This window comes from Hylobates moloch, unplaced genomic scaffold (genome assembly GCF_009828535.3).
Source record: "Hylobates moloch isolate HMO894 unplaced genomic scaffold, HMol_V3 SCAFFOLD_10, whole genome shotgun sequence".
Classification (NCBI taxonomy): domain Eukaryota; kingdom Metazoa; phylum Chordata; class Mammalia; order Primates; family Hylobatidae; genus Hylobates; species Hylobates moloch.
This window is the reverse complement of record NW_026652285.1, coordinates 45674745-45698411: the sequence shown is the minus strand read 5'-3', so window position 1 is coordinate 45698411 and position 23667 is coordinate 45674745. Positions and strand designations below refer to the sequence as shown.

At 36.6% G+C, this 23667-nt stretch overlaps 1 protein-coding gene across 1 annotated transcript in view; it reads right to left on the bottom strand.

Moving 5' to 3' along the window:
• Positions 1-13017, bottom strand: part of TMC1 (transmembrane channel like 1) — a 147208-nt gene extending 134191 nt beyond the window's left edge. The window contains exon 1 of the mRNA XM_032164740.1: positions 12966-13017. Within this exon, the coding sequence (XP_032020631.1) occupies positions 12966-13017 (52 nt within the window). The remainder of the gene's footprint in view (positions 1-12965) is intronic.
• Positions 13018-23667: the final 10650 nt, after the last annotated feature.

Genomic DNA, 23667 nt, shown 5'->3' with positions numbered 1-23667 from the left:
CTAAATTTCCCAATATGTGATTCCCTTTGGCAATATGGAGATAGGTGATTTTACAGTTCTTTCCAAGACAAAGGACACTTTTTCTGTTTATTCCTCACCCCATACACATACAGCATCTTCTTTTTAGCTTTGCTTCATTTTTATAAAGGCGTATAAAAGTTTTATAAAATTTTTAACACTACAGTAATATGAAAAAAATATTTATTGGCGTATTTTTTCTTTTGTCAACTGAATGTTCATTCATCACAGGTTTCTTGCCTTGGAAAAATTAGAATATTTCTTAATAATCAAAGTCTATTAACTTGCTTATAAAACATGAATTTTATCATATTTTTATTTAAGGTGGAATGGCATTTGTCCAAAAAAGCAAAGATGACAAACAATGTTGCTGTGAACAGATGAAACAACCTCTGGTTTTGTTTCTGTTCACTCACTGTCAAAGGTTATTATTCAGAATTTGACAGGCATATTGAAAAGGCAACACATGCCAAGAGTGTAAATTCCATTCACAAAGAAAATTACTGTAAAAGCACTTTTTGCCTTTAAACAGCATCTGGGTAAAAAATTTTAGGATATGCAAAAATGTTATCACTCAACATCAGCCACAGAATGTGAAAATAAATGTTCTTTTGTTCAAAGTGAAAATATGCCTTCTGTTGCTGGCTGCAACTGAATCTACACAGGACAAAGATCTTTATGTCACTACTGAAAGTTTGCAATAATGAAGGCAGACACTTCTAAGGAGATATTCCACATTCTACAATAGGTCATGGTCTTTTATTTGCAATTAATGTCACCACTAAGCTTCTTCAGTCAAAGAAGGATTCTCTAGGAAAGAATTTTAATGATATAAGATTAACATTGGAGCAGGGTCTTATCAGTTATATATAAAGAAGAAACAGCTGAGGACAAATAGCAAATGCTGACCCACAGCCTGCTTTGCTATATGCACAGCCAAAGTAAATTTTTAAAACATTTGCACAATGTATTAGGCTGATTTGTGATGATTATTTCACTAGAATGTGATAATATAAAGTTAATTAAATAAAATAGAAAAATCTACTAAATGAACAGAAATATAAGGAAACCCTTAGGAAAGATTATATATTAAATAAAAAGAGCAGAATAAGGTATCCCAAGCTAAAGAGATAAGCAACAACTCAGTTTCCTCTAATAACCAAGGGAGAGAAAAAGCAGGGCTAGAGTCATGAATCATCTTCTCTGGCACAGAAAGAATAGTTTATAAATAACCATTAAATAAAACCTAAAATTCCATAAGGGAAGATATTCCCTGTGTTGGCAAGTAGAGAACTAAAACAGAGCTGTGATTTCTCAGTGATGCAATGAAGAATGCTGCAGAAATGACCCATTCCCTCCTCTTGAGTTGGTTTTCCAATGGTGATTCTGGTCTGTGCATGATCATCTCCACATTTCTCCTTAGGTGCCTTCTTTGCTTAACAGCATTCCTTTGTCTGATCATGGAATAGTCATGTTTTATAGTCATTGTGATAATACTTGTTTTGTTCTTGATTCAAACCCTCAGCAAAGGCATCACAAGCATCAAAAACCAAATAGCAGCACTCTGACCAGGAGATTTAAGACACTATCAAGATCCTCAGAGCAAACTCGATTTAATGGAACATTATTTGGCCTGAAAAGTAACTATCAGCACTTGGCCTATATCTCCTTCAACTTAAAGCAATGCTAAAGAACTATGTTAAGAACTCCTTCCAAGACAAAAACCTGTGCAAAGAGATAGCTCAGAATACTTGAATGGGAGTTACAAACCCTTTCCTTTCTCAATCTCTGAGATGGCCTGTTGCCATTCCTTCTCTCAGCAGTCCCTAGTACCTTATTCCCAATTGTGTGATCTCTTCATGCCTCAGTTGCTCCCCAATGCCTATTGATCATGCACTTTAAAAATAACCTTCTCTCCTGGAGAGTGATGGGAGGATAGTGAAGGAAGAGGAGGGGAAGTCTGTCAAAATGTTGGAGGCAGCAAGCAAAACTGCATTGAAGTATGTGTAGTTAAAAGTGGAATATGCAATAGGAGCAGATGAACTCCTAGGCAACCCAGATCCTTATTTCATGCAGATAGACTCAGTAATTAAAAACAGCAAAAAGAAACAACAGCAAAATGTCACATTTCAGAGGCATAGGAGCCGTTCAGAAAAGTGGATGTTGTTCTGGGGCTTCTTTTTTAATCTATAATGCTGAAAGTAGTTTATGCTTCTTCAGGATAACACAGTGACCAAGTGGCCAGAAGAGTTGAATGGTATTGCCTTTTTCTCTGACCCACATTTACTTCTTGAAGCAATGTTTATAGCTCCAGATTATTATTTTGGAAACTGAAAATTCACTTATTGAATTACCATTTATTGTGTGCTCACAAAGGAATACAGAGAAAATGCTCTTGGATAAGGGTTTGTAGACAGTAAAAGAAAATACCACTGCCTTTAATGAGTCTTACTATTTGATGCAAAAGAATGACTTTATAGGCCAGGTGCGGTGGCTCACGCCTGTAATCCCAGCACTTTGGGAGGCCAAGGTGGACAGATCACTTGAGGTCAGGAGTTCAAGACCAGCCTGGACAACAAGGTGAAACCCCGCCTCTACTACGAACACAAAAATTAGCTGGGCTTGGTGGCGGGTGCCTGTAATCCCAGCTACTCAGGAGGCTGAGTCAGGAGAATCACCTGAACCCGGGAGGCAGAGGTTGCAGTGAGCCGAGATTGTGCCACTGCTCTCCACCCTGGTCCACAGAGTAAGACTCCCTCTTAAAAAAAAAAAAAAAATGGCCGAGGAGGGTGGATCATGAGGTCAGGAGATCGAGACCATCCTGGCTAACATGGTGAAACTCCATCTCTACTAAAAATATAAAAAATTAGCTGGGCGTGGTGGTGGGTGCCTCTAGTCCCAGCTACTCGGGAGGCTGAGGCAGGAGAATGGTATGAACCCGGGAGGCAGAGCTTGCAGTGAGCTGAGATAGCATCACTGCAGTCCGGCCTGGGCAAAAGAGCAAGACTCCGTCTCAAAAAAAAAAGAATGACTTTATAACAGTAAGATTTGAGATTAGGTATGGGTCTCTTATCCAGTCTGCTTGAGCTGCAATAGCAATGTATTATTTAGCTCTTTTGTGTTTCTTCTCAGGATTCTTTTTTGTGTACAAAGAATGTCAACGTTGGCCCTTCTCATACAAATTGGATGTCTTTTACCTCAGACTAAACTTTCTTGATAGGGATGTTAATCAATGGCATGACAGGCATAAATGAACCCATGTCATCCCTGTAGGATGTGAGAGAAATAGAGAAATCAAGGATAGCAACTGGTTCTTGGCTTGAGCACCTGAAGAATGGAATTATAGGAAAAGAAGATGGAAGACTGTAGGGAGAATAGCTTAGGTAGGAGCTGTTAAAGATCAGGAGTTTAATCAGATCCGTTGGATTTCAGGTACCATCTAGACATCCAAGCATGACATTAAGTAGGCAATTGAATATTTGAGCCTGGAGTTCAGAAGAAAGGTCTGGACTGGAAATATGAATTAGGGAATTATCAGCATAAACATTGTATTTAAAGCCATAAGACCAGATGAGATAACAAAGAAAATGAGGGTAAACAAAACAGAAAAAGGAGACTCAAAATGGTGAGGAACAGAAGAACAAACTGAAGAAACTAAAAATGAACAATCAGCTCTTAAGTAGAAGGAAAGTCAGAGATTGTGGACGGCAGAAGATGTGCATCAGAGACGTATCATAAGTTGCTAAGTACAATGAGGACTGAAAATTGACCACTGGATTTGACAATGTAGAGATATTGATGATCTTGGCAGGCATATAGTTAGTGCAGTTGTGTGGGCAAAAAGCTGAATTCAAGTGGCTTTATGAACTGATGGGCAGTGAGTAAAAGGATTCAGCTATTTTTGCTAGTTAGAATGGTCTTATATGCTGTTAAGAAAGATCTAATGAGAATTGAGAAATTGAAGATGTAGGCTATGAAATGAACCACCTATAATGTAAAGCAAACAACACGAATTAGATTATTAATTCCTCAGTTTTATTTCTGCTTTTGGTTTATCCCTGGGCTGTGCTTCTCTGACTGATACTTTGTTAAAAGACTGAACAATTTACTAATATACCTCTTGCTTAGATTTGAGTCTACTATAGCAATTCAAAAGTATGGAACTAAAAGATAGGGTAGGGAGAAGAAAAGAAACAAAAAGAATGAGAGGAGAAAGGAGAGAAACAGAAAGAGAAGTAAAAGAATAAATATGGGGTGAGAATTACAGTAAATGATACTGGAAAAGAATAAATAAAAAGCAAAATTTTGCATTTTAGTCTTGCTACATATGACAAATAAATATTTTATATATATATATAATGTGTAGCCTCAGGTTAACTAAACTCAGGCCAACTTCAGCTATCTGTACTATTAATATTTTGCTTTAACAAGAATTTGAAGGTGAAAAGCTAGAAAATGTGAATAAAATAATTTTTAAGAGAAAGTGAAATTTGTCATATTTCATAAGGAAATTATGAGCCCCTTAACAAAAATGTGAAATCTCTCTTCTCAAGGGGGAAAAAAAGAGAGAAAAGGGAAGACAGACCAGTGAAACTATAAAAAATAAGCTATGATTTTTAAAAAAACCTCTTTAAAAGGCAGCATTCTTATGAATACACACTGTGTAATATTGTACTCTGAAAAATCTAGGTATAAGGTCATTCATTGCCCCTCAAATTACTAATTTCTGATTATGGCAATACGAATGATGTGGATGCATATTTTGATCTGAAGAAAATTACACATGTGTATGCATGTATATGTATATAAGCTATGCCAAGAACAGCATTTAGATATTTTGCTTTTCTTAAAACCAAACAAAAAGTAAATCAATCCAAATTTCAAAAGGAATGAGTAAAATTAGCCCTAAAGAAGACTAAAGAAGAATTGCCCAACAATGAGCCACTTGGATGCTAGATTGAGTCACCAAATCATATTCAGGCATCATCTCCATATAGAGAATGGCCCAGGATATGGTTCAAATTTGTGCCAAAATCTCATGTCTAATTGTAATCCCCAGTGTTGGAAGAGCGGCCTGGTGGGAAGTGACTGGATCATGGGCACAGACTTTCCCTTTGCTGTTCTTGGAATAGTGAGTTCTCACAAGATCTTGTTTAAAAGTGTGTAGCACCTTCCCCTTCTCTCTCTTCCTCCTGCTCCGGCCATGTAGGAATTATCTCCTTCCTCAACTTTGCCTTCTGCCATGATTGTAAGTTTCCTGAGGCCTCCATGAGGAGGCTGGATAGCAGAAAGCAGCCATGCTTTCTGTACAGCCTGCAGAACTATGAGCCAATTAAGCCTATTTTCTTTACAGGTTACCCTGTCTCAGGTAGTTCTTTATAGCAGTGCAAGAATGGGCTAATGCAGCCCAACTCTCTGAATTTATGATAACACTATTGGTGGTTGTGAAGTAGGGAACAGAAGCTACTGCATATGAAACTGAATAAAAATAAGAGGGTGCAATTCTTCTACTCTAGAATAAAATATACCCAAGATTATTAAATCTCACTCAGGTTAACTAAGCACCTCCCTTTATTTTTGCTACTTCTAGGTCAGGACAAAAAGAAGCTCGTGCCATTTGTTTATAACAATCCCAAGTCCTTCAAATGATGGAATTAAACATAATATTTCAGAAGCCATTGAATGAAGAGAATAATTATTTAGTTCTTACATAAATCAAATACCTTAATAAACCTATAAGCTATAAGACATTTAAAAAATTATCAGGAGTGAGAAACACAGAATGAGATCATTACACTTAAATATCATCAAAGTATCTGGGGATAAGATTTAATGTGACAAACGTAGGCTGATATTTCTTCTGTGTGTACCAGTATCTTATCTTCCTTAAGACCAGTTTTGTGAAAACCAGAGGGCGCAGACATTCAAAAACACTGTACTGGAAACTTGTGTAATAAATGCCTCCAAAACTGGTCACATTTTCAAACATTATAATATCTTGGAGATACTAAATAGTTATTTTCAATCTCTGTGGTTTCAAAATTACAAAGAGAATAATAGTTTTGGTTTTTGGTAGGACTCACCAATCCAAAAGAGGGAGGCAGGCAAAAATTACAACTGTTATAATAGCTGTCACTCTTCAATGTTTTTCCTTCTAGATTACACTCATTTTTTGAGACTCTTTGGGCCCTCAGAAGTAGAAAATAAATAGCTGCTGATGTCTGCTTTATTAAAAACACAATATAAAATAGTTGATAAACACAATATAGTTGATAAATAGAATAGGATGAAGCCTACGGAGAAACACATTTTACCGTGAGGTCACAGAGAGAGGACGCTAACTCTGAGGCAAACAGAAAGAACAAAAATAGAAAATCTACTCAAAATAAAGATCTCCATTCTATCCTTTTACAATGGAAATAAATCTTTTTTTATATACGTAAGAAGGAGGGGAAAGGGATGCACACCAATTTTTTTGCACGTTTTCCTTCTGCTTTTATTGTACGTGAAATTATAATTAAACACAGGCTGACTGAAGTGGGTTGCTGGTATGTTTCCAAATTCTACCACCCCTGAGCTGGAAGAGCAAATATGAAATGTGAAGCCTCGTTCTGCAAATGGCAAATTACATGCTGGAGTATTCGTGAGAAACTGCAATTAGGTATTTCACGACACCATCAGTCTACAGAAAGAACAAAAACAGCTCTTACTCTATGTGGTTTGGAGGGCTGGCTTTTTCAAAAAAAAAACTATACATATTCAATAAATAAATAGCTATTTACAAAGACATTTAGAGCCCTCTGTGGTTATGAAAAAGTAAGCAGTGAGTCTTGCATTTTCTTTGCATTTAGATTGTTCGAGGGAGGGAACATTTCTTATTTAACCATGCTGTCATAATATATATTCAGAGTGTATGCTTTCACATTGCAATTACTACCATAAAGGGCAACCACTGTAAATAAGTGTGGTAAAATGAAATACATTATCCTGTGTGAGGTTTTCTGGTTAAAATCTTTTCTAGTAATAGGATACCAAAATAACAACCAGATGAAAATACAAATGTGCATTATAACCTGTTAGCAGCTATGCTTATATCCTTGGGTTATCTAGGACAAAAAGGAATCTTTCTGTCCTCCATAGCATTTTTGCAATATTCCAACTCAAGAAGAAGAATGATTGTCAGGGTTCATGGATAAGCAAACAAAATGAAACAAACAAAAAACACTAAAGAATTGTGAAAGAACTGAAAGAAGAGGATTGTTCCTAAGGCATAAAGAAGCATAAAAGGCTGGCTGAACTCTGTACACATCTTTACCCTTCCTTTGTAGCACTGCTTTTGTTCACATTAGAGATGCTAATTATTGCTCATTAGCATACATTAGCAAATGTTAATGAGTGTCTTCCAAAGAACAAAAGGCAGTGGGGGCAGGGTAGAGTCAGGGTGAAGGCTTAGCAGTGAGGGAAGGGCTACAACAGAAGAGAGACAAAGAGAAAAAGGAAATGAGAGCAATATAGGACTTAGATTCATCGTTTCCTAAAATTTGGAAGATCTATCTTCCTGAGAAAATAGTAATAGCACTAAGAAAAGTGAAATAATTTACTTCATTTTTTCTATAAAAATAGAAAAAGCAAATCATTAACTAGAATAAGTCCATTTTTTTCCTGCTCTTTAGCTGTTAGGAGAAAATCACAGTTCATAGGACTTGCTACCTAACCAGGAATATGAGTTAACACAGTCATCACTTAATGAAAAAGAATTCTGAATTCTAGTTATTCTCAATTCATCCTAATTTTTTCTCTCACAGACTCAACTTGCAATATTAAGGAAGACTAAACCTATATATAATTTGTATATGGCCTGTAATATAATTAAAATAATTCACATAGAATGTGGTATACATATTAATTTATATCCTAGAGGAAGCTAGTTAATATTTGAGTACTCCAGTTGAGGATTGACAATGTTAGAATGGAGATTTAACACCTAAAATACTGGAATCAGGAGCACTTCAGCCATCTCTATCTTAGACTAGCACCAGATGGTTTGTTAGTTGGAACAATGCTTTTTAGATGTAAATTTTGTGAAATTAAATGTGATTGAGGTATGTGGATTTGCTAGAAATATTATTTCTGCCCCCTGTCTTTGTATACAAAGGGTCATGTTAGCCTCAATAATCTCATTTTGGAATAGTAGGCACTGTACACCCAGGAATCCCAAATAGTTACTTGTTTTGCCATTTAATGGAGAATTTTTTTATCTGATAAGACCTCTGTGAAATAGGCATACTCCAGTTCCTGCCCATGAAGGGGTCAGGGAAAATTTCCTGCTTCATTACTATAGATTGAAAGCTTATGTTCCCCAAAATTCATATGTTGCAAGATAACCCCCAATACAATGGTATTGTTAGGTCATGGGATGAAACCTTCATGAATGGATTAGTGCCATTATAAAGAAGACTCCAGAAACTTTATTCATTCTTTCTACCATATGGAGACACAGCAAATGGATGGCTGTCTATGAACCACAGTGTAGGCTCTCGCCAGACACCAAATCTGCCAGTAGTGCCTGGATATTGGACTTTTCAGCCTCCAGAGCTATGAGAAATAAATATCTGTTGTTTATAAGCTACCTAGTCTATGATATTTTGTTATAGCAACCAAACAGAGTAGGACAATTACATGTTGCACTCTGTACAAATAAGAAATGCTCTTGTTTAAGTGAAGCCAGTTGCGCAATAGGAAACAGAAGAAGGTGGATGGGTTGGTAAGAAAGCAAAAGAGAGAGGGGCCTATAGACCAGGGCAAATACTCTGGAGTTAGGAAATAAAGGTCTAGAGAAAAAAAAAGTCTTGAGGGAGAAAGAGAAAACAGAAAATTATGTTTAATAACTTATGCTGAACTCAGTGAGATATTAAACACAAGCATGAAAAAATGAACCCATTTGTCCCAATAAAAAGATTGTTGTAAATATGAGAAAAGAATGGGAGACATACATTGCCATAAGTATGCTTACGAATATCAGGGGCAAACTGAAAGTCTTTGGGGTCAAAGTTATTGGGGGCTTGAAAATGAAAGAACATTGATTAAAATAGCATGAATGTTAGAGGAAAACAAAGAAACTATGTAAATATAGGCTTCAGTGGGATGGGAGTTGGAAATGTCACAAACAAACATACTAAGAATTTTTATCTCAACACATAACATACTTGCTTGGCGTAGACACTAACGGTAATATTATTAGAATAAAGAAAATAATTTATGTGTATGATTCCACTCCTGGGATCATTTTAGCCATGACTGTAAAATATTTTACATGAAGATTATAATCAGAGATTTCTAATTGTCTTATTTTCTGAAGAACATCAAAGTGAAAAGTGGTCAAACCATGTATCTCACAAGAGTCAACTAATTCCTGAGTGAAACTGATGACTTTATGAAAAACATAGTGAATATAGTCTATAATAATAGAATTGAGAATATTTATGTACATATTACATATAAAAAATATAGCTTTTTTAAAAAGCTAAAAATTAAGATCCTTCTTTGTGCCAAGTACTCTTATTTCATTTTATGCTTGTCATAATATAATAGGATAGTTATTACTCACACTGCTTTACTGTTGAGAAACCTGAGGCTCACAAACATTAACTGACTTGCTAAAGTCTGCACAGTAAGAAAGTGGCAGAACTAGAATTCAAACCCGTAGGCATGAGTCTGAACTCTGAAACTCATATTCTTAAATAATATAATTCATTTTTGCTCTAAAATAGAACGTTGTCTTCAATGTGGAAATGGGAAATCTATCTCAGGATACATATCCAAGATTTATCTATGCCTGAGGAGACTGACTACTGAGATCAATAAATTCTAGTTAACTCCTTCATTCTAGCAAAGAAACTCTGAATAGACACAGGTCAAATGACTTGACAAAAATCATACAACCAATCAGTGGCATAACCAAGATTTAAATTCCAGTCTTCTATTTCCACCTCCAGGGTTGCTTTCATACCATGCTGCCTCGGTTACATTGATTGCAAAATTTTACCCAAAAGGTGCGAAAGCGTATTATAAAATCAACAATGAAAAATGCAAGCACCTCATTTCATGGTGAGTCTGAAATGGAACATGTACGTAGATCCAAATTTAAGTTCCTGCCATCAATGTTATTCTTTACATGGGCAAAGGTTGGCTAAAAACAATAAATATACAAAAATGAATGCACAGACACCACACTTTATTCATCAGGCTAAACACCGTTCATATTAGCACCTCTCACAGGATCTTGTTCAGAGTGTTAACACGGCAGATGCTCAATGGTTACTTGATCAATCAATGAGTTAAGCCAGCATGAATACTAAACAGGAACAGACAGGGAAGGTCAAAACATGAGTCTGCATTCAGAGAAAATCATATTGTGAAAAGAGGCAATCCCAACATTTTTCAGTTTGGGTTGTCAGAGTGGGGAAAAATGATAGGGTATTAATAATTGATTGTCTATATCTGAGTCATAGTCTAAGGATAATCTCGTCTCTTGTAATTTAGTAAATATATATGGAGCACTTACTCCTTGCAAGGCCCAGTGCCCCGTATTGGAGGGAATGCACGGATTAGTAAGAAAGTGTGGAAGTGAATTTTATGTGTCGATTTGGCTGGGCCAAAGTGCCTAGATATTTGGTGAAAGATTATTCTGGGTGTGTCTGTGAGGATGTTGCTGAATGAGATTAACCTTTGCATTGGTAGACTGAGGAAATCAGATTCCTTCCCCTGTGTGGATGAGCCTCATCTAATCCACTGGAGGCCTGAAAAGAACTAAAGGCTGAGCAAGACAGAATTTTCTCTCTCTGCCTAAAGGTCTCTGAGCTGGGACATCTGTCTTCTCCTCCCTTCAGACTCTGAGTGGAACTTAACCATCAGGACTCCGGGTCCTCAAGCCTTTGGCCTGCAGATTTTGAGACTTTTTAGCCTCCATGAACCAGTTCCTTTGTGTGTGTGTGTGTGTGTGTGTGTGTGTGTGTGTAATTTCTGTTCCCCTAGAGTGCCCTGGCTAACAAAGGAAGTCTCTGCCCTCAAGATTACCTTAATGAAAGCAGTCAAGTACAATAAGAAGACACCTGATATAATTATTTAGTAAATTCCACCAGAGAAATACAGGCAAAAGACCTATGAGAGAGAAAGGGAAAGACAGAGAGAGATCAGGTTCATTAGGGAGTTTCAGGATATTTCCTTTTTGCTATATTTCTTCAAATGTTTCTAGAAACAGGCGGAAGATTAATCAGTACACATAAACACATATTTCAATACCTGATTTCCTTTGGATGAATCTCAATTTCTTCAAGATCATGGCCATGGAGAACAGAGTTTGTCCTGACTGGCCTAGTACTGAGAAATACGAATAAGAAAGAAGGACTTCTGTCTATCTGGGTCCTGAGATGATTGCACTCATCCACAGAACTAGAAAAGTCAACTCAGAGCTTTCAGGTTGTTGCCTGGCTCTAGGAGAATGAGCCTATGTTTTTGAGTCAGACAGAGACATGTTTGAGTTTTGGCTCTGCTACAATTTTATGCCATCCTGTACTGTGGCTAATTTATTTAAAGTCCCTATGCCTTAGTGAAAGGAAGGAATTGTAATTATTGTATAGGGTTGCTATGAGAACTAAATATAATAATAAATACACGCAATATACTCAATACGGTGCCTGGTACAGAACAAAGGTTGTAATAGTCTACAAGGGTGTTCAAATGCTTTGACACATACCAACACACAAATTTTTGGCAACTTTAGTCTAAAATTTTAGGAAGATAAGGAAAACACATCTACTTGGAGCTTTTTCTTAATACCTTAGCATCTACAAGTAGAAATATCCCATAATATTTAGTCTGAGATGATATTAGAAACCACTTCACCAAAAGATAAAGACTAGGCATAAAATATTACCCTAAATTGGTACTTATTAACTCTCTTGATACTCTTAACTCCAACGCCAATGTCTGCTCTTGATGATGTCAACCAATATTGAAAGAAGACGCAGCCAAATTCAAACTTGCTGTGCTGCCTTAGCCAATGGTGGGCTTCCCCACCCAATTTTTTCTTGTTACCAATTGGAGGATGAATTCTAGTCCATGCTTAGATTGATCAATAAACAAAGGACCAGCAGTCATTTGGGGTACAAGTCTTTCATTGCCACAGAAATTATAAAATCAGTTCCACACAAAGAAAGAGACAAGAGTCAATGGAGTCTAGATTGGACCTCTCTCAGCCAGCTTCAGAATTCCTTTCCTTGTCAATACTCTGGCATTCAGAGAACAAATTATCATGATTGTGTGGCAACTGAAAAGACAAAAAAGCATGGGGTGGGGTCACTCAGTAAGAGCTTGACAGTCTGCCAAGTCCACTAGAAGCTGGGACCTTGTACTTGCTAATATATTCAGTATCCTGATTGTAAGTGATTTTTTTGTTTTCAGTCTAAAGTAATCAATTTTATCTTCATTAAATGCCAGAGGGTTGAGACTGTAATTGTAACTATTACATCATGCAGGGAAGGACAATGGTTTGAGATCTAAACCTAGACTTTTAGCAGCCAGCTCAAAAGTAGGAAAGAAAGTTAATGTTGATGAAGAGAGACTCCTCTAAAGGAGCAACAAATACATGCAGGTGCTTTTAATTCACCATTATCCCTTTTTTCCCTCACATGGGATGGAATCACTTTGGTTATTGGAATAAACCACATCTTAGTTTCAGACAGTAAGACTAGACTACACTAAACCCATTTTTTAAAATTCAATATCATATATTTTTCAGATGACAGGAGAAATGATTAAAATTCTGTTAATAGCCTCAGAAGCTACTTAGCCTCCCCAGTGTGTTCATGTGTTCCCCAAGAAATGAGTTTGTAGCTCATACCCAGCTAGAATAGACCTTCACTTCTGGTTCTTCAAGGTGATCTTACCACTCAGACATTCATCGAACTGTTCAGCTTCACATCCTGTCTCATGTGTCATGAAATCTTACTATATGTGTATGTGTGCATATGTGTGTGTGTGCATGAGAGAGAGAGAGAATTTTAAAGATTTAGTTGAAAGATTTCTGAATCCTGGATTTATTTTCATACTTCTGCATTCTTCTTAAGCATCTTACAGTAAGATACTTCCAAAAAACAAATTGTCTCAACTGTGTGAGCTTGGTAAAGCTGTTTGCTCACCCTAAAACACAATTATCATCAATAGTCTGATGGCTTGATATGAGATTAGCTTATTTTTTATTCATCCGCTCAGCCTGGCAGCAATGAGAGTATATTTTAATGGATTCCATGGACAAAGACCATCAGTTTTCCTCTTCATTCTGTGGTGTTGAATTCTGCCACTCTCTCCAGACCTCTTCCCCTGTCTCCCATATCCTGGAGGATTTCTAGCAGGGAAAGGCCAAGGCAATGGATCTCAAACTTTAATGGACATCATTATCACCTGGAGAGCTTGTGAAAACACAGATTCCTGGGCTTTGCCCACAGAGATTCTGGTTCAGTAGGTCTGGGATGGGCCCAGTAATTAGCTTTTATAAAAAGCTTCCAAGTGGTGCTAAAACTGCTAGTGGTTGGCAACCACTGTTTGAGGCGTCCTGAGGGCACGGGGAAAGTTAATAAGCACCTGCTGCCTTCCTTTAGGAAACATAACTCTCATGACCTAGAAATTGTCTTTCTTTGTCTGTCTTTATTTCAGTCTCACACTGTCTTGATTACTGTAGCTTTATTATGAGCCCTGAGGGCAAGTATATGTCTTCTAAACTTACTCTTCTTTTTCAAAGATAGTTTGCCTCTTGTAGGTCCTTTGCATTTTCATATAAATTTTAGGATTAGCTTGTCAAATTTTGCAGGCATTTTAAAAAGCCTATTGAGGTATTGATTGAGATTCTGTTGAATTATAGACCAATTTAAGGAAAATTAATATCTTCACAATGTTAAATTTATCTAATTCACAAATGAGGTTTCCATTTATTTCTGCCCTCTTTAATTTGTTGCAGCAATGTTTTATAGTTTTCAGTGTTCAAATCTTGAGCCACTTTTGTCCGGTTTGTTCCTAAGTACTTCATAATTACTTTTTCTGATATTATAAATGATATTTTACAATTTTTAATTTCCAATTGCTGCTTGCATACAGTGATCTGTAGTTTTGTTTTCTTGGAATGTCTTTGTCTAGTTTTGGATAGAGTAGCACTGCCCTCAGGAAGAGTTGGGAAATATTTCCTCCTCTTCAATTTCCTGGAAAAGTTTACACAGAATTAGAATTACTTTCTCCTTAAATATTGGGTACAATTCTCTAGGGAGACAATCAGAGCTTGGAATACGTTTCATAGGATAATTTTTAACTATCAACTTAATTTCTTTAATAGATATACAGCTACTAAGATTATCAATTTCTTCCTGAATAAACTTTGGTAGATTGTGTCATATAAGTAATTTGTGCAATTTATCTAAGTTGTCAAATTTATTGGCCTGAATTTTTTATCATATTATCTTATTATTCTTTTACTATCTGTAGAATGTGTAATGATGCCACCTTTCTCATTTCTGTCTTCTGTTATTAGATGAATAAATGTTATATTAAAGTTATTTATTTTTGGGTGCTACATATAAAGTATGAGAAAAAGGAAATTGTTTCTTCTTGATAAATTCCTGATCAGTCTTGACCAGTGGTTTATCAATCTTACTGATCTGTATAATAACAAGTTTTGGGTGTTATTAAATTTTGTTTTGTTTTGTTTTTCTGTTTTCTACTTTATTGATTTCAGCTCTGGTCTTTATTACTTACTTTCTTCTGCTTATTTTGGATTTATTTGCTCTTGTTTTTCCAGTTTCTTCAGGTAGAAACTGAGATCACTGGTTTGAGATCTTCTTTTCTAATATAGGTCTATACTATTATAAATTTTCCTCTAAATACTGCTGTTGTTGCATCTCAAAAGTTTTGAAATGTGTGTTTAATTTAGTTCAAACACTTTCAAATTTCTATTTTGATTTCTTATTTGACCCTGGGTCATTTAGAAGTATGATATTAGTTACCAAATATTTGGAGATTTGCCAGATATCTTTTGCTATTAATTTCAAATTTAATTCCATTGTAGTTACAGAATATACTTTGTATTAGTTGAATTCTTTTAAGTCTGTTGAGATTTATTTATGGCCTAGAATATAGCATATCATGCTAAATATTCTGTGTTCTCTTAAAGAAAATGTGTATTCTGCTTTTAGCTGATGTGTTGTGTGTGTGTGTGTGTATACACATATATGTGTGTGTGTGTGTGTGTGTGTTGCCCAGGCTTGTCTCGAATTCCTGAGCTCAAGGCCTGCCAAAGTGCTAGAATTACAGGCATGAGCCCGAAGCCTAGCCCCATAAATATTAATTAATTCAAGGTGATTGATAATATTTTGGAGGTTTTCTATATCCTTACTGATATTTTTGTCTGTTTATTCTATCAATTATTCAGAAAAAGTTCCTGAAGCCTGACTATAACAGTGGATTTGTCTATTTGTATTTGAAGTTATATCAGCATTTTCTTTATGTATTTTAGAGTTCTGATATTAGGTGAATAAATGTTTAAATTTGTTATTTCCTTTTTATAAATTTACATCTATTATTATGAAATAATGAAATAATGTTCTTCATCCCTGGTAGTATTAATATTATTTGCTCTGAAGTCTAATTTACTCAGTATTAATATGGCCACTCCACTCTTTTTGATTAGTTCAAAATAGTATGTCTTTTTCCATCCTTTTATCTTTTACCTATTTGTATTTTTATGCTGAAAGTGGCAATATTTTCTTATAGGCAAGAAATAGTTGGATATTGGTATTTTATTCAATTAGACAATTTTTAACTTTTAATTGGGGTGTTTAGGCCATTTACATTTAATATGAATATCTAAGTGATGAGTTTATTCTCTTACCATTTAATATTTTTGCAGATTGAATTAATTTAATTTTATAAGAAATTTAGAAACCATGAGCAAATATTTACATTTCATTAAAAAAAAAAGTCTGTACATCATTCAAATTTTAAAAGTCAGCGAGACACTAAAAAAAGTACTAAGTAATATGTTTCATTTTAGAACAAAGTATTATCAGTGGCTCATCATAACTGATATATGAACACAAGGAAAATGCTAAAAAGATGTAAAACTGAATCTCAAAGTGATCCAGCTGGATGAAGGAAGCACCAGTTGTCACCAATGTGGGACTGCCATATATTCTATCAAAGGAAACCAACTACCACTAGATGATAAAGATAAGCAAATAAATAAACTGGGGAAAAAAAGTATCCCATGATTCCTGGAATGTTACAGTAAATGGTTTGTTTCTGTTGTTACATGTGTTTCATCTTTCTTCCTTTAAGAAATTAAGTGGATGTGTGAGGGATCCAAGAATATTTCCCAGTTATATCTTATTTTTTCAGTAAGGATAACATTATATTGAAGAAATAATGATTGATACTGCCTATCATTTCAGCCATTGAATATACTATTAAAATGATTTAACAACTATACTATGCTTTGATTTTTTTTCTTTTTAAAAAACTTTAAGTCAAGAATATTTAAAGAATGAAAGTCTCTTAATTTAAAAAATATACAGTCATCCTTTGGTATCCGAAGGGGATTGATTCCAGGACACCCCTCAAGCCCCTCCTGTATACCAAAATTAATGGATGCTCATGTTTCTACCATTTAATTTTTATTTCTCCCATCTCTGCTTTGTTTTTGCTTTCCTCTTTCAGCCTTCTTTTAGATGAACTGACTTTTCCAATGATTCCATTTTACCACCTTTATGGTATATTATCTACAACTCTTTGTGTTACTATTACAAAGTGGTTGATTTCAGGTGATGGGTATCAAGATATACTACCCCAAAATGTAACACCTTAGCATGTCAAATATTTTAAGCTGTATGAATTTGAGAAAACTGCAGAAGCAGGACGGGTCACTCTGTTCTTCCCTGGCACTTCTCTGAAGTAGATCATAAGTCCCTCATGTGAGAGATGCCCTCCCTATACCTAGAGAAAAGAAACATCCTTTTCTCTCACGACAAAAGGTCAAGGAGAAAAATTTGAACAAGCAAACCCGGCTAAATTTCCCCCAGTTTACTACCATTAGATCATAACCCCATTGTATTATATGCTCCATTATATTTCTCCATGACTATTCATTCTTCATCAAACGTACTATAAAAATACTCGGGTCTGTTTCTTTGAGTCTTCTTTCCTTATGATAGCTACTGTGTCACATAACACATTAAGTAAACGTGTATGCTTCTGTGTTGTTAATCTGTTTTTTGTTATAGTGGCCTCAGCTGTGAACCCAGGATGGGTAGAAAAAAAGATATCTTTCTTTCCCCAAGAGGGTACAGCGGTCTTTAGTCACAGTCTCCCTTCAAGTGATACTACACCGTTTCATACATAGTGTAAAACCTTATACCAGTATGTTTCTATTTATTTTCTTACAGACTTTATCCTACTGTTGTCATACATGTTTTGATGTTCATTAATCCTTCTTCTACATCTAATCTGCTGCGAATCCCGTCTCACTTATGCTTCATCTCAGATATTGTAATTCTCATCTGTAGATATTTTATTTTGTCTTTTTATTTCTTCTGTGTCCTTATTTAATCTTTCCTCTAGCCTCTTGAACATGTGTAATGGCTAGCGTTGGCAGAGTTATAATTAGCTCTTTGTTTACTAATTACATCATCTGTGTCATTGATGGGGCAATTATGTGTAATTGATTTTTCTTGGACTTATGGGTATTTATTTTCATGCTTCTTTATATTCATGGTAATATTTGGTTGCATATTAGACATTATGAATTTTACCTTACTAACCGCTAGATACTTTCATATTCCTATATTCTTCGGCTTTGTTCTGGTATATATTTAAGTTACCTGGAAACAGTTTTATCCTTTCGGGTCTCATTTTTTAAGTTTTGTTAGGATCAGAGCAACATTTGGTCTAGGACTAATTTTTTCTCACTGCTGAAGCAAAACCCTTCTAAGTTACTCTACCGGATGTCCCATGAATTACATGGTTTTTATACTCTTTCTGGTGGAAAGAGGAGCTATTCCCAGGCCTATGTGATTCTAAGGATTTGTCCCTCTAAACCTTTTCAGAGATTCTTTCTCCAGCCACACACATGCACTGATCATGATTCAGCAGAAGAGTCAGCAGGAACACTACAGGAATCCAGAGCTCACTCTCTGTTCAGTTTTCTTTTCTCTGGAACTCTTCCTCATGAATTGCAGCTATCTTAGTACCTGCAGACTTTCAGGTCTCTCTCCTCAACTCAGAAAGAGCAATAGTTTCCATTTGCAGCCCTTCTCTCTGCACCTTGGCCTGGAATCTCCCTCCAGGCAGTAAACTGGGGCAATCATAGGCTCACGTAATTTGTTTTCCCTCTCTCAGAGGTCATTATCCTTTGTTGTCTGAGGTATAATGTCTTAAAAACTGTTGCTGTATATATCTTATCCAGTTTTTATTTATTTCACATAAAAGAGTAAATTCAGTATCTGTACTCCATCTTAACCACATTGATAAATCTATTTGTGCTAACTATTCTAGAGGTCTCTGAGTTCTTTTTTTCAAGTCATATGGAAGAACAAAAATATGAGTCAAGAGACTAGCTATCTCTTACCCTTTCTCTTTTGTTTCACATCTGCTGTTCCCCAGGTATGTGAAATTACCAATTTTAAGAGAAGGGTTATATCAATTATGCATCCTTTAAATAAAAATAATATTTATAAATATTTCAATGACATGCAGAAATGTTTATGATAGATGTCATACAAAAATATCATTAAAATTCTATAGGTTATAAAGTTAGAATATCTGAAATAAATGTCTTCTGCAAAAATAAATTAATTAAAAGCTGAAATGAAATATGTCAAAATGTTAGCAGTCATATCTAGATGATGAGGTTGTGAGATGTTATTTCTTTTTCTTTAGATATTTTCTGTACTTTATAAATTATTATAGTACGTATTATTTTTTATTTTTTATTTCTTTTTTAGATAGAGTCTTACTCTTTTGCCTAGGCTGGAGTGCAGTGGTGCAATTCCGGCTCACTGCAACCTCCGCCTCCCAGGTTCAAGCAATCCTCCTGCCTCAGCTTCCTGAGTAGCTGGGTTTACAGGCACCCACCACCACACCCAGCTAATTTTTGTATTTTTAGTAGAGACAGGGTTTCACCACATTGGCCAGGCTGGTCTTGAACTCCTGACCTCAGGTGATCTGCCCCCCCTCAACCTCCCAAAGTGCTGGGATTACAAGCATGAGCCACTGCACCCACCTGTATTATCTTTTAAAAGGGCAAAATTGTGTTATGTTTTTGTTTTCTAAAAATGAGTTGTAGGGAGACAAAAACTGAGAGAAAATTTTGAGGAAAATATACAGAAGGTCTGAAGTTACTGCTTAGCTGTTTCTTTAAGGATCCCACACAAGCTGTTCTTTGCTTGACCCTGGCAGTTATAAAACATAGCCCTGTGTCTCTATGAAGAAGGCCTGGATCATAAAATATCATGAAAAAACAGGAATAGAACATCCAGAATTTAGTAAACATTATTTTAATCCCACAGTATTAGGAAAAAAGGAGCCAACACCATAAAATATTAATAGTGCTCTCTTCGATAGAGGCTAAAATGTTCTATCTTGTAATAGAGCTCAGGACCGGACTTTTAGAGAAAAGTGATGAAAAGTTTAGAGAGAAGTGATGGCAAAGGGTTCTAGTTAATTAACTCTACCTTCTCTTGGTTACCAAATTAAGGGAACTCTGTTGGACTATTCTATTCTTAGATCAGGTTCCTGTGATGATCCTCATTGTAAAGAGAAGAAAACAGAAGCAGAAGGAGCTCCAGATAATTCATCCGTTAATTCACTCAATCAACAAGAATATACTTAGTGTCTACGGAGACAAAGCACTAAAAGGGGCTGTGTGGTTCAGCTGAAGGAGCACAGGATTGTTCTCAGAATCAGGCAGACCTGAGTTCAAAACCTAGCTCTGCCTCCTCAAAAATTATGACCAGACAACCTTTTAACCTTTCTGACCATCAGCTTTCATTTCAACAAATTATGAAAACAAATAACATCATAGGAATGTTGTGATCATTAAATAAGTTAAATGCTAAAACCCATAAGTAAAAATATTACACACTAGGCATTGCCTGATATATAAAAGGCACTCGAATCTATACTAATCTAATGAAATCTGGGGAGCTATAAAGTAAAAAAGGATATTTTTCTTTTATTCCAAAATGTCACAATCTAACTAGGAAAAAAGATATTAACAAATAAAATGATTGGTGTGAGGTAGAATATAACTAAGTACTGTGATTTTTAATGTCAAAGATAGGAACTGAGAGAAAGAAGACATTCCAGGCAGCTGAAAATGATGAGAGAAGGCTGAATGAAAGAAGCAGACTTAAATTGAGTCTCTAGATGTAAAGAGGTTAGAAGTCATCACTCCCATCCTAAGAAGAAAAACATTGAACAAACTGGAAATCAATGGCTCTTCTTAATTCTGCTGGCAGAATTGATAGAGAGAAAGGATAGCCTCATTGAGGTAAGAAGAGGCAGGGATTTATAACAATAGGTGCTGTTGTCTGACCGTTTTACTGCTAAGCAATTTAAAAATTGCCAGGATTAAAAATGCCCAGAGTTCTCAGAGAAACCCAACCGGTGCCTGTGTTACTACCTCAATTTTAAGCAGACTAAATTAATAAGTCCATTTAAATATGGTGAATTGTATTTATGTGTTTGTTATGACTACATTCCAATATCCAACTACATTTGGTAGTGAAAGAATTGTAAAAGGTATATATACCCACAAGACAAAAAGGAAGGAACATGAGCAGGTGAGAGATTTCTACATCTTTTTGAAAATATGAAAAGGAAGAGATTTTTGGTTTATCCAGGAATAAGAATGTAGTGAGCTGGCAGCCAAGAAGAAGAAAGCTGACTTACATTGCAGAATCTAAGGATCAGATTTTAGAGGTTCTGGGGAGGGAAAGGGCAGTGAAGAGACATAGGATAGAAAACTCACTGAACCCAAAAGTCAACCTGGAATTTCCTTTGCCACTCTCACCTTACTGAGGATGCAAAAGCAGCCAGAGACGGAGAAACCCAAATCTACCAGTTATCACTAGTTCCCCTACCCTGCTTTATTTTCTTCAAAACACTGTCACCATCTGACATTACTTTTTTCGGTTTTTGGTTGTTTTGTTTGTCTGTTTGTTTGTTTTGAGACAGGGTCTCACCCTGTCACCCAGGCTGGAGTGCAGTGGGGAGATCTTGGCTCACTGCAACCTCTGCCTCCTGGGCTCAAGTGATTCTCCCACCTCAGCCTCTTGAGTGGCTGGGGCCACAGGCACACGCCACCATGTGTTTCGTTTATTGTTTGTTTTGTTTTGGTAGAGCCGGGATTTCCCTATGTTGCCCAGGCTGGTCTCAAACTCCTGGACCTAAGCGATCCTCCCACCTCAGCCTTCCAAAGTGCTGGGATTACAGGCATGAGGCCACCATGCCTGGCCGTGACATTATGTTATCTACTTATTTGTTAATTGATCCACTATTTTCCCCACAAGCAAATAAGCTTCTGGGAACACAGGGGCTTTGTTGGTCTTCAACTCTTTATTGCCCATGCTTGGCAAAGAATAAGCACTCAGTCAGTGTTTGTGATATGAATAAATGAGTGACCCCAGCAATAATATTAACAATAGTTATACTGTACAAGAGTGACATTAGATGGTAATTTCCTTCCAGTCTCAGATTTACCACATTTCCCCCTGTGTCTTGGGGCCTTTTGATTAGTATAGGAAAATTGTCCAAGAGGAAGGAAGAACATTAGCAAAGTCACAAAGAAAAAGGAAGTACAAGGCATGAAGGGAACAGAGATTTGCCAGGCTAGATTAGAACCACCTCTGTAGAGTGCTTCCCCAGTGTCCTTAGAGAAGGTCCTATATTACTCATTGCATCTCTCATGCCTCTGAATATTAAAGCGCTTTTTCTTCCTTTTCCTTACTTTTTTTTTTTTTTTTTTTTTAATAGAGACAGGACAAGGTCTTGTTATGTAGTGCAGGCTAGTCTCAAACTCCTGCCCTCAAGCAATCCTCCCGCCTTGACCTCCCAAAGTGCTGGGATTACAGGTGTAAGCCACTCTGCCTGGCCTCAAAGCATGTTTTAAATCTAACTATTATAAATCTTTCCTTTCGAAATTTCTGATATTTTAATTTGCTGCCTTCTCACTACAACATTTGTGTAGTCTGGTAGCTCTGCTTTTCACATAATCCAAGCTCCTCCATTCAGAGAAGATGCAACCAAAGGCCATGGAGGAACTGTGGAGGGAACCGTGAGCCATGTTCTCCACTTCTGAAACCCATCATGCAGGTCATTCTTCTTCATGGAGAAAGCAAAGTTCACTTGCTTGTGAGAGGGAAAATGTTCCCTCCCAGGAGCTGGTGTTGGTAGTGCGCACATCTACAGCCTTCACCTACATCTAAATATAGATCAGGAGAAATTTAGTAGGCAACAAAAAGCTAAGCAGAATTTTAAAATAAAGCAAACTAACTGAAGGCCTGTTAGATTAATCTCTGTAAACTAAGGTATCATGGTGCCAGGCATAACATTCAGGTCTCCTGACTAGAGCCTGAGTCACCAGTTGTCAGACTTGTGAATTCCAAAGAGGAGCTTGCCCTGGTTTATTTCAGCTTGCCAGGGCTTCCACCCATCCATCCCAGGCCATTGGAATGCAGTGCTAAAGCACCCTGGATTTGATATTCTATGTGTGAAATATCTTTGTACCACTTTCTGTAGCAACCTATCTAAATCAGTCACCAAATCTAAAAATAGACATTCTTCCTTAAGTTATGGTTTTGAGTCCATATAACCAATGGAGGAAAATAGTACCACAGTCCAACCTTTTTTTCTAACACCTCCACTAACCACGAACTAAGAAAAGGAGTGGGGACCTAGATTAGAAATATCTCTTCTTATACCCACCTGAAAGCAGCTCTCAGAAGATGTCATAAAACCAAGGTTCACACCACTCATTATTTAATTACCTCATACAGTTGACCATCTACTCAATAAATACACATACCACATAATGACACTTTAGTCAATGACAGACCACATACACAAAGGTGGTATCATAAGATTATAATAGAGCTAAAAAATTCCTATCACCTACTGACCTTGAAAGGGGAGAGTCCTCTGATTCCCCTTGCAGGACGTGTGGAAGGGGTGTGGCTCATCTGTTGAGCAGTCACTGCTGTGCAAGCCTGTTATAGGAGAGGGAGCATGTAGACAGACAGGTGCAGGAGCCAGGGCGAGCAATTTTGGGTTCCTGCCCCATGGTGGCATCTAGGGGTGTCTGCCTGTGACTCTCAAAGCCCCAGTGGGTGTGCTACAGTGCTCTTTTAGCTCCACCATCCGCAGATGGCTTAAGTGTTAACCAGCTCAGTGCCCTCTTGGTACCCGGGTTCTTGTCCAGTGTCCAGGAAGAATCAAGTCACACATGAACTTAAAGAATGGTGAATGCAAGGATTTTATTGGGTGATGGAGGTGGCTCTCAGCAGGATGGGTGGGGAGCTGGAAAGGGGATGGAGTGAGAGATGATCTTCCCCT